Genomic DNA, 10,432 nt, shown 5'->3' with positions numbered 1-10,432 from the left:
ATTTAAAATGCCCATTATCCATCTGCTTGGAAAAGGTGAAATCCTGGCTCACTGAAGTCAATTAGCAAAGCTCCCACTGCTTTTGGAGACACAATGGTGACAGAAAGGATAGGAAGTCTTACCCAGCAAGCCCAACATACATTAAATATATACATGATTAAACAACAAACAAACAAACTAACAAGGTCTGGCTAAGACTGGAACAAGAATCAGATCCTACATATTCACTAAATAAATATATGGGCCAGTGGGGGGATTTTAGTAACAATTACTGTGCATCAAGAGCTAGTTTAATTTACATGTTAATTGGATGTACTTCCGAGAGGCAATGAAGAAGAACATGCTAATGAGTTTTATGCAAACACCTAAAGGTCAAACAGTTAATGGACTTGGGACAAGAAAACCTTTCATCAAATGCAAATCAGTGTTCTTGTAAACTCTGCAACAAGAAAAGTTAGAGAAATCAAATAGAAAACACAAAAAGAGGAGCTCAGGTTCAAAAGTCAAAGTCTACATCTGCTTGCAAGTTGAAAGACAACATACATTATGATAGGATGTGAAAATAAGTTCAACATCTGGTTCATGAATAACTCTATGGTTGCACGTTCATTCTCAAACAAGTAGAAACCCATGGAGAAACTAGTTGGGAACAATTCACCAGGCACAGCCATCTGAACTCACAGTCCCGTGGCACATCTAGAGCAACTGGGAAGAACATTTTGCTTTCTTTATCAAATATTCCAGGCCAACAAAAAAATCCAAATGTTTCTCCACTCCACCACTGTTCGGATATATAAACTGTGGCTTTCAGTGCTACAAAAATGTTATCAACAAAGAAATGAAATATCTAAATCAGATAAATCAAACCTCTATCAGTAATACCATGCCAGAGTAGATGTCATATGTCTAGAGTAGATGTGGCCAAAGACACAGTGTCAGTGAGTGCCCTTCTACGGTGCTATTTACAGTCAGTTTAATTCAGATTTCAGGCATTATTTTCTTCATCATCTAACCTAGAATAAAAATTTTGCTTTCATTTCAGATCCCTGGAATAAGCAAACCGATGGCAAGTGATAAATTAGAGAAACCTTTTCTTTAGTGCCTTGAGAAAAAAAAAAATCAGAGGAAGGTGAAGCAGGAGAACTTAACTGAGGAGAAATAGTCTACAAGGTGGTACAAAGGCATAGATCTCACTGGGAAAAAAAAAAAAAAAAAAAAGACCAGACTGTGTGGCAGTGATGCTGGCCACCACTGGCTTAGCCGTTTTACACAGAAGTGGGGAAAGAAGGAGTGAGGAGAGAGAGGAGCAGAGGAAAGGGGCAGGGGAGATAGACTGTTGATTGGTTTATCCTGCTTGCTCTTTTTAGCCCTGTCTATTTCTTCCTGTTCATTTCTTCTTGATTAAGCCAGAAGAAAACCTTTTCATCTTAAAAGGGAAGGAAGCGAAAGGGAAAAACAGAATGTGAATCTCTTTCAAAAACAGGAAGGACAAAATTAACTTACCAGCTTTTCAAAATTAACAAGGTTATCCAGAAAAGTTTTATTTCCTTCATGGATGAATGTTACATCTGAAAAAAAATAAAGGAAAAATAATTATTTTTCAGAGCTTGGTTGTTTAAAACAAAGAAATGAAATTACTAAGCAGCATCAAAAAGAAAAAAAAGAGGAAAATATCCCATTAAGGATTGACACAATACCTTATAACAGTGGAACAAAAACCTGGTATAATGATGACATGCAGAGATTATTAGATAAAACCACTATGTACACATCATTATAACAAGAGAATTTTCAAGTGGAAGATTTCTTACCAAAATAAACTAAATTTCTTAGATTTCTTACTAAACCTGGTCTGTGTTACTTCTGGGGTGCACAACATACAGAGGATGGCTGGGAGCAGGCGGGCGCATCCAGAGGGATGGATGGCCCTGCATGACATGCTTGCTCTCCACACCCTGCAGCACTGATCTGTCCACACTGCCCATGGCTGTGGCTGGCCTGCAGCTGGCCAGAGGCTGAGCCCAGAGCTCCATGGGGGCAGAGCCATCAGTTGACTCTGATTCCCCTTCTCCTCTCTCTGTGGGACACATTCTAACATCCTCTCCAGAGACACAGGCTATAGCGATGGCCAGCTGGGGAGGTTAAACACAAGCCACCAAACTGAAGTTAAAAGCCTTGAAATAAGCATTATGGTTAGGGGGAAAAATACTTTTACACAGTGTTGCTGGAGAGAATTTGTAAAGGCAACAAAAAGGTCAGTGAGAGGAAAAGGAAAAGGTCTATATTTGGCTCCAGGAAGGGAGCTGAACACAGTGTAATGAACTGGAGCAGAGGGAATATCAAGTGAAACAAATGTTGCTAAGTTAAGATTACAATTAAAACAGTAGTTTGAGGTCATTTTCTCCATTTTTCTAATGCATATTAGGACACAAAGTGTGACCTATCTCAGACATGAAGTATCAAGGACATGACAGAGTCCCAGAGGGGGCTGAAGCTCTGACTCTGTGCACCCTCCAGGTTATGAAAATACTAGCAGGAGCACCGCCACCATGTCCCCTATCAGCTCTCCTGGATCTGTGGGTACCCAGTAGTACCAGGAGGATATAGCACCACTGTAACAAGAAAGGACTCCTATACCATTCCTTCTTAAAAGGCACAGCTGTGTCTGCCAGCAGGCAAATGGCACTGTTGGCAGAGGTGCCAACCCCCAACCCACCAGTCTAACTGTGCATCTCAGCATTTCTCCTGTGCTCATCTCTAGGACTCCCTCTGATGCTCACTTGGTCTCCCTAGTTTCATGGGATTTTAGGAGTGGAAACCTGCAGCTGATGCTGGGGGATGCTTTGTCACCCCACCACCACCTTCATCCTCCCTCAAAACTGCCAACGTGATTTATTTCCTCTTGTTTCAAAGACTTGTTCTGTGCCTGAGGGGCATTTTCTAATTGCTTAGAAAGGAAATGTTAATAGCTTCACATGCAGGTGGAAACCCAGGGCTGAGAGGCATTAGGCAGAGCTCTGTGTGAGGGGTGATGGAGAGTTCCTGCGCCCCCAGGGCAGCTGGGCTGGAGGCTGCCTCCCGGCCATGGCCACCCTGAGTAAGTGGGGCAGGCACTGATGCTGCAAGCACCTCCCTGCCCCTGCGGAGGATCCTTAAAACCCAGGGGAAAGGAGGGAGAGAGCCCCCTATACCTCCTCTGCTGGGCTGCTTTGGGGCATTCTGGGAAAGGGACAGGAAAAGGACGTGGCTTCAGGACACAGCCATTACTTGTCTCTGTATCAATGCACTTAAAAACTGTCAGTCACGTCTAATAGAGAACTTCTAATAGAAGCAGAAATTTCCACACAGCTTTTTAAGTCAATGACAGCAACGTGTACATCTCTGAGGGTGGAAGGAACAGAAATTTGCTTTGCAGCCAACAGCTAAGAGTCTAGATAAATTCAGCAGAGCAGAAAATTGCATCTGAGCTAGGTTGTAAGGGTATATCACAGTATTTTATTACACATTTGAAAAATATGCCTGATTTTCAGAAGTTGTATCTGTCTGCTGTAAGAGAGCTCTGTATTTAAATTTAACTAACTTTAAAAGAATACTCGAAAGTTATTTTTCATAATTAAAGTGTATTAATGATTTTCATTTTTTTCTAGAAACTACTTTTGTTTCTCTTATGCTGAAATACTGTAATTTGTTGCATTACTAATGATTTCTATGCTATCCATGCTTATTTCATTGGTCTTGGAAACAGCGTTAATACAAACATGCCTGACATGGAATGAAGTCCTACATACTGTGCAATACTTCGGTAATTACCGACCTTGGCAACATCTCCTTATGGATCGCTGTATTGAAGAAAATTACTGTAATAATGTGCAAAGTCTTATTGCTATCTCCAATACATTTTAGAGACATGAATGCTGCTTACGCACATGTTTTTACACACTATATCGTAGTGCTGTGCAAACATCATTGCTACAAGGTACTTGTTTGTGTTTGCTGCCTTTGCAGGCAAGACATATTTGAGAAGACTTTAAAAACATTGATTTTGAAGCCCTGATAATCGTATCCATCTGAATTAATGCAAACTCCTTTGATGAGAGCAAAGAGAGGAAGTGCCTGATGGCTCCCGAACCGTCACCAACTGATCTGGAGAACTGTCTTCAAATAATTTAAACTCACAGCAGCAGCAGGCTGGAATAAACAGCCTAAAGAGAACACTTTCAGAATACAGGAACAATCAAATGAATTTGCCATGTTCAAAGACAAGGCAATTAACAATTAATGACTCCAAGACAATGGAATATTTGAAATACCTGTCACTTAATTAGCTGCCCAGTTCTCTGCATTGAGCAAGTAGTTGTATTTTGTCTTAACAGATTTTTAAAAATATTTTTTTTAATAGTAAAATTTTATTTATCTCTTTCAGACCTATAAGAGGCTTGAAAATCCCTTTCTCTCAAGATAGACAGATAAGTTCTGCCTTCAGGGTGACACCAAGTATGCTCACCCTGGCAAGGCAGGACAAGCATCTCCAAACAGCAGCATGGCTGAGGCCACCTGTGAGGATGCTCCCAGCGCAGCTGGGCAGCCCTGCTCTGGGGCTTGCAAGGTCTCGCTTCTCTAGGGAAGAGGATGTGGCCAAAGCATTGGCACACTGCTCTAGCCATGCGTGATGGGAAGGTACTGAAGTCTGAAAACCTGTGTGAAAATTCCTGTTTTCCCCCTGTCTTAAAAGGCAGCAGTTTATTACTCAGACCAAGTGCTATCTTGTAGATACTACTACAACTGCCACATAATTATCATAAGACCACGTGAAGGAAGTGCCAGCTTACACTTCTTTTAATTAACCACAACGAAGAAGAGCAGCCAAGCTTTAACATTACCTTTCAGAAGTAAGGGCATGAAGGGAATTTTCGGAGATTTCATTTTCTTGAATGCATCTCTGTAAGCTTTATGATTCAGAGAAGGATCCTACAAAACGATTTAGATAATAGAGAGAAAAATCAATAGGCTATAAAAAGAGCAATTCTAAATCCATTATGAGCTTATGATCTGAACATGATTTAGACATAAAAGGTTTCTTCAGGAAACAAGCTAGATAAAGGTTTTCTAAGCTAGGTGACTTACTAAACTGAACAGGAAACGTAAACAGTGAAAGGAACAAAAGCAATTACGTTCTTCTAGATGAAGCAGCGCTAAAATGGGAGTAAACTGCAGAATAGATTCACTGGGACTGCTCTGTAATTTCCCCACAAACTTCTACTACCAAATCTCTTCATTTTACAGTCTGGCACAAAATGTATCCCAGAATGTATTGTTGATTAATTTCTTCTTAAAAAAAAGCCAACCCACCCAACAACAAAAAAATCCTCACAAAAACTGCTCTCGGATCAATACAGCATATTGAAGACTTTAAAATAAAATAAGAGTATGTTTCAGTGGTGTTGTGTAAGTAATTCAAAAAGTCATCTCAATTTCCCATATAAATGAATGTTTCTGTATAGCAGCTCACACACAACCTTGAAAACACATTAATTTATAAAGGACTCCAAGTACAGAAGCGTGACAACCGTTAAAGGCTGGATCTCATGTTCCCCGCGCCAGGCAGTGATCTCACCATGCACCCGCTTCCATGACAGCCAGAGGAAACACTTGTTTATTCAGCTTTGATAATGCTGACAAAGACCCTTAGCCTCTGATTTTGATTTTTTTTTTTTAAACTTCAGCTGTCCTCCTCTTCTCCTGATCCATGGCACGTTGCTTTGGATAAAGGCTGATTAACCACCAGAGCAAAAGAACAGCTTCCAAATTGATGCTAGGGAACCAACACTACATTCACCTCTCTGCCCTTCGTCCAGCTGTCAGGAATACAGCCTTTTTCCTTTTGTGTTTGGAGACCACCTCTGAGCTCTAGAGAGCTGCGTGGCCTTCAGCAAATCGCAGATCTGACATGACAAGTTTAGCTCCAGATAATAACAAGCAGCCTCCAAATAAATTAGGAAGAAGGAAGGCAGGTAAAGACAAGCAATGCCATTCTGCTGTCAACGCCGTACTTACCGTCAAACTTTCAAGTTCAGTGAAAAGTTTCTTGAACTTCCCAGGAATTTTCTGAAGTGGAGAAAACAGGAAAAAAAGTAAATCTGATTTAAAAAAACCCAAACACACATAGGCATAAAAATGCTGAGACATTTTTTTCCATGAGAATGCCATGTGTGGAGCACCTGTCACTTTCTTGGACAGTTCACTTCTGCCCCTCAGCTCCAAGAGCAATTACAGATCATATTCAGTGTGATGCCAATAAGGCACCAGACCCTGCAGCCCACCTTGGGGACCTGCATCCTTCTTTTATGGAAACTGCTTGTTAGCAGCTGTTTTTATTTTCTTCCCTAGCTTCCATGTCTGCTACGTTTACCTTAATACCCGTATCAAGTTAGAAACAGTAACACAGGCTGAGAATTCAGACACTGTGATTGCATCCAGGTTAAATCATTTGTTGCAATCAATCTTCCCCTAAAACATGGGTTCTAGAAATGAACAGGTGTAACACTCAGTGCTGTTTGACGCACCACCCCAGGGCTGACCAGTGGTACTACTGGCACCTGCTGCTGCCAGAGAAAGAGAATCTTCCTTAAAAAACACCTTGCAAGGGAGTCCAAGCACAAACTAATTTCTTGCCCCATATGATAACACCCACTCTGCTCCACAAGCATCCACTTCATCTCTAAGATGTTTTAATGGATTCACCTCATTATACTCAAAGCAATTGTTCTTCAGTTTGAATTCTGCTGCTGGTATTTCAAACTTGAAGAATGGTGTGTGGACCTTAAAGCCTGCCTGCTTTTTCCAACCATACTAGTTAGTCTAGTGAAAGATATCCCCTCTTAGTGCAAATCCTGTCTTGTCATTAAACCCTGACAGCCACAGTGACATTACTGAGAGAAAAGAGATTTAGAACAATTAAGATTAAGTGGATGTGCTGTGTGCTGAAAATGCTAAAATAACTGAACATGGAACTGCAATTGCATATGCTTAGTATCTTCAATCAGGGAAAGTTAGGGTCATTAAAACACAGCATACTGTAGAAAAAAAAAGTAGAAGAATACATCTAGGAGTATACTACTTGTTTAAGAATTCAAGTGCAGAGCCAATATAATTGAGTGTCTAAATGGTTGCTTAAATTCAGAAGGTTTCATTTACATGTGTAAGTAATTATAATTAATTTATAAACAATGCTCTACTTTCTAGAAATCACATTACTAATGCAAATAACCTTCTGCTTTTGAAACTTCCCATGCAGTGAAGTTTTATAAATAAAAAAAATATGCATGACTTCATAAATATTTCACACACAGAAATATGACATATTTACAACAGTACATATGCAGATGCACTCCTTGTTCCAACAAGCAATATATTCTGCTTTTCCTGACAGAAGTCCACTAGCAGCGCATGACCTCCAGAGGTCTCACCACATAGCAGCCTTCTCTGTGCTTCTGTGTGGGAGAGATCTACAACATCGCCACTCGTTGCCTTTGATGCAATACCTTATCCCTTCCACTCTCCTACCAAAGCTCAGAGAAATAGGATGGAGGCAACACCTAAGAGCAGGCAAGGGCAAATGTTCCCTAGGGGAGCATTTTAGAAATGGGAGAGACAAGGGGTTTGTGTATTGTCATCCTCAGGTATGTATTTTTCTCTAAAATTTTTATTATACATTTATTTAAATTTTGCTCCTCCTTGCCTGTCTCAGTCCCAGGAAACTTCTCTCCACAGAAGCAGTCACTGCCCTTGCTTCTCTCTGTGCCAAAGCCACTAACATACACAGTGATGTTTCCATATGCATGATTTCAGCTAAGAGGGAAGACTTTGCTCTGGACAGTGTTAGGTAGGTTTCTAAGTCTCTGATGGCCATTTGATTTCAGCTGTTGGTGCTCAAGAGTATCTTCATGGCAGGAGATCACAGTCGTTGTCTGTCACTTTGTATTACAGATTGATAATTTTTGAGTACTGCCTGCTTGTGGTGTTGGGGACATGGGGGAGGGATAAGGCTTCACCCCATCACACTAAAGTACTCCTCCTGCAATTTTTGGTTCATCAGCAGATATAGTAAGTTTGCAGATACTACCACTCAATAATTTACTTGGATGGAAAAACAAATCCACAATATAAACAGATCGCAGTGGGATCCGCCTCTAAACATCCCGTGCTCCCTCTAGCAACTGGTAGCTTCCTTAGCAGATAATCTCTGTTCTCCAGTATGCTCCTTATTCATGGCCTATTTCCTAAATTTGTTGTTCAAGATGCAGCTGCGAAAGAGCTGATAAAGAAGAATTAAAGAGGGTTTATTTCTACTTTGCAATTTTAAAAAAAATTATTCCATAAGGTACTGCTTGTTTGAAGCCACCTGTGTAAGACTTTCTGTTCTGACAGCTACTTTAAATTCTAGGATAATTTACCTGATTTTTTTTAAGAGGGTAAGGTCTCCTTGGTTTGTTCTTATTTAAAAGCTCTCGAAGGACATTTATTTTATTTGAATAGCTGTGTATCTCAAGTTTCAAGTCACGGAGAAGTTTCTCTACTAATATTCCATGTTTGATTTCAGCATGAAAAAACAGTAATTAGAAAGAAAAGGTAATTCAACAGTATACAAACTTTGTGAGAAATGGTTTTGACAGGGTCTAAAAGATACAGAGATGTATCTTACCTCCCAAGTCTGAGACAGCCGGCTGACAGATGCAGTGTTGAGACCCATAACAATAGCAAAGAATGAATTCAGATTTCTTTGGGCTTTACAGCTGCGGAATAAAAATATAAACACTGTATTCTGACTTTTTTGTACTCAGATAAATGGAATGCACAGGTATCCTAGGTTACTGAGTCCCATTTCAACCCTCAGCACTAACGTACAGTCATCTTCCACATAATGAACTCATTAAATGTCCTCTCATGACCACCTGCATTCTAGGTGATGGGGTCTCTAAGAAGTTTTTTAGCAAATGTTCCACTGTCTCATCACCACTGTTGTTGGCAGATTATTTTTTCCCTTTGCTGTCAGAAGTAATTTTCCATTTTCAATGTTCAAGTTACTCCCAGCTGTCCTTTACCACAGAGGATAATTCCTTGATCTCTATTCTGTTGTATTGTACGTATTTTCATCCCCTTTTTCATCTTTTCTGTAAATTGTACAACATCGGTTCCTTCACTTTCTCTTTGTGGTCCTGCAATCTACTTTTCCTTCATTGAATTCTTTGTAATTTATTTTAACTTTTCTCTCATGTGTTTCATTCTTACCAAGGACATGTAGTGAGACGGTGGGGAAGGAAGGAGAAACATAATTACTGTTTAGGCTCTAAGTTCTTACACCTTTCTCCTATGCAAGCATAAAACAAAGATGAAATTATTTATTTGGAACAGCATCACACTTTGTCCTTGCCTTTAATTTGTCATCTATTATCACCCAAGGACCTCTGTCACAGTACTGTTCTTTACAATCAGGCATTTATTTCTTCAGTTAAGTATTAGCATTCCCTAGCTGAATTACTTTGCATCTATCTTAAATTAAATCTTATCCTATTGCTGTTTGCACATGCCATTAGACTTTTCAGATCTTTTTTTTTTTCTATCCTCCAATGCATTTGCAATCCCTCATCATTTTTGTTGTCTGAAAATCTGATTAACATTCAATTTACATACCCCTATAAATTAGTTGCAGTTAGCACTGTTTCCAATACAGGTCCCTATGGAATTTGCTTGATACCTCTATTCTTTGACATTTTACTATATAAGATCAGACCCTGCTTATTTCTAGTCCATTAGAAAATTGGAAATCCTGAAATATTAAGTCCTTTTCAAACAAAAAGATTCCCCTTTCTCTTGTAGGTTCTATAAACCACTATAAACATACATACGTGTGTGTGTGAGAGAGAGTGAGAACCCTCTTTTAAGATAATTTTAAGTATGAATGAATCCACTGCATTCACTGGGATTTATCATCGGGGAAAAGTGATGAGGCCTTAGACTGGAAACATGCCAGCACTTGTTACAAGTTTTATTAAGCTTTTACTCACCACTGTGATGGTGTATTTCTCAGTTCAGCTGTCTTAAAAGTTAATCCTTACTTTGTTGTGTAGACTCCTTTTAACACTAAAGTTAGGCAGCTCCCAAAGGTAATTAATTCCAAAACAAGAAAGATGTCCAGCATAGGCTAGATAAGCAGTCTATTGGATGTGCCCATTTCTCACAAAGAACTGCATAGAGAAGGTACATCTTTTACAGTCAGCCACTATTTGGGAAGCAAGAGAGCTGCCATTGTAATCCATTTATTCTGACCCTATGCTGATCTATTTCTCTAACTCCTCAACATAGAATCACAGAATCATTCAGGTTGGAAAAGACCCTTTGGATCATCGAATCCAACCATCCGCCCTACTCTACA

At 39.7% G+C, this 10,432-nt stretch overlaps 1 protein-coding gene across 1 annotated transcript in view; it reads right to left on the bottom strand.

Annotated features, from left to right (window-relative positions):
• The window catches only part of LOC113477016 (rap guanine nucleotide exchange factor 5-like), a 68,833-nt gene that overhangs the window by 9,516 nt on the left and 48,885 nt on the right, over nucleotides 1–10,432 (bottom strand). The window contains exons 13-16 of the mRNA XM_026843084.1: nucleotides 8,702–8,792; nucleotides 6,055–6,105; nucleotides 4,881–4,968; nucleotides 1,504–1,568 (exon numbers count right to left, since the gene is read on the bottom strand). Coding sequence (XP_026698885.1) covers nucleotides 1,504–1,568; nucleotides 4,881–4,968; nucleotides 6,055–6,105; nucleotides 8,702–8,792 — 295 coding nt within the window. The remainder of the gene's footprint in view (nucleotides 1–1,503; nucleotides 1,569–4,880; nucleotides 4,969–6,054; nucleotides 6,106–8,701; nucleotides 8,793–10,432) is intronic.

This window comes from Athene cunicularia, assembly GCF_003259725.1.
Source record: "Athene cunicularia isolate RWA chromosome 2 unlocalized genomic scaffold, athCun1 chr2_part1, whole genome shotgun sequence".
In the NCBI taxonomy this organism is placed as follows: domain Eukaryota; kingdom Metazoa; phylum Chordata; class Aves; order Strigiformes; family Strigidae; genus Athene; species Athene cunicularia.
This window is presented reverse-complemented; position numbering and strand designations above follow the sequence as displayed.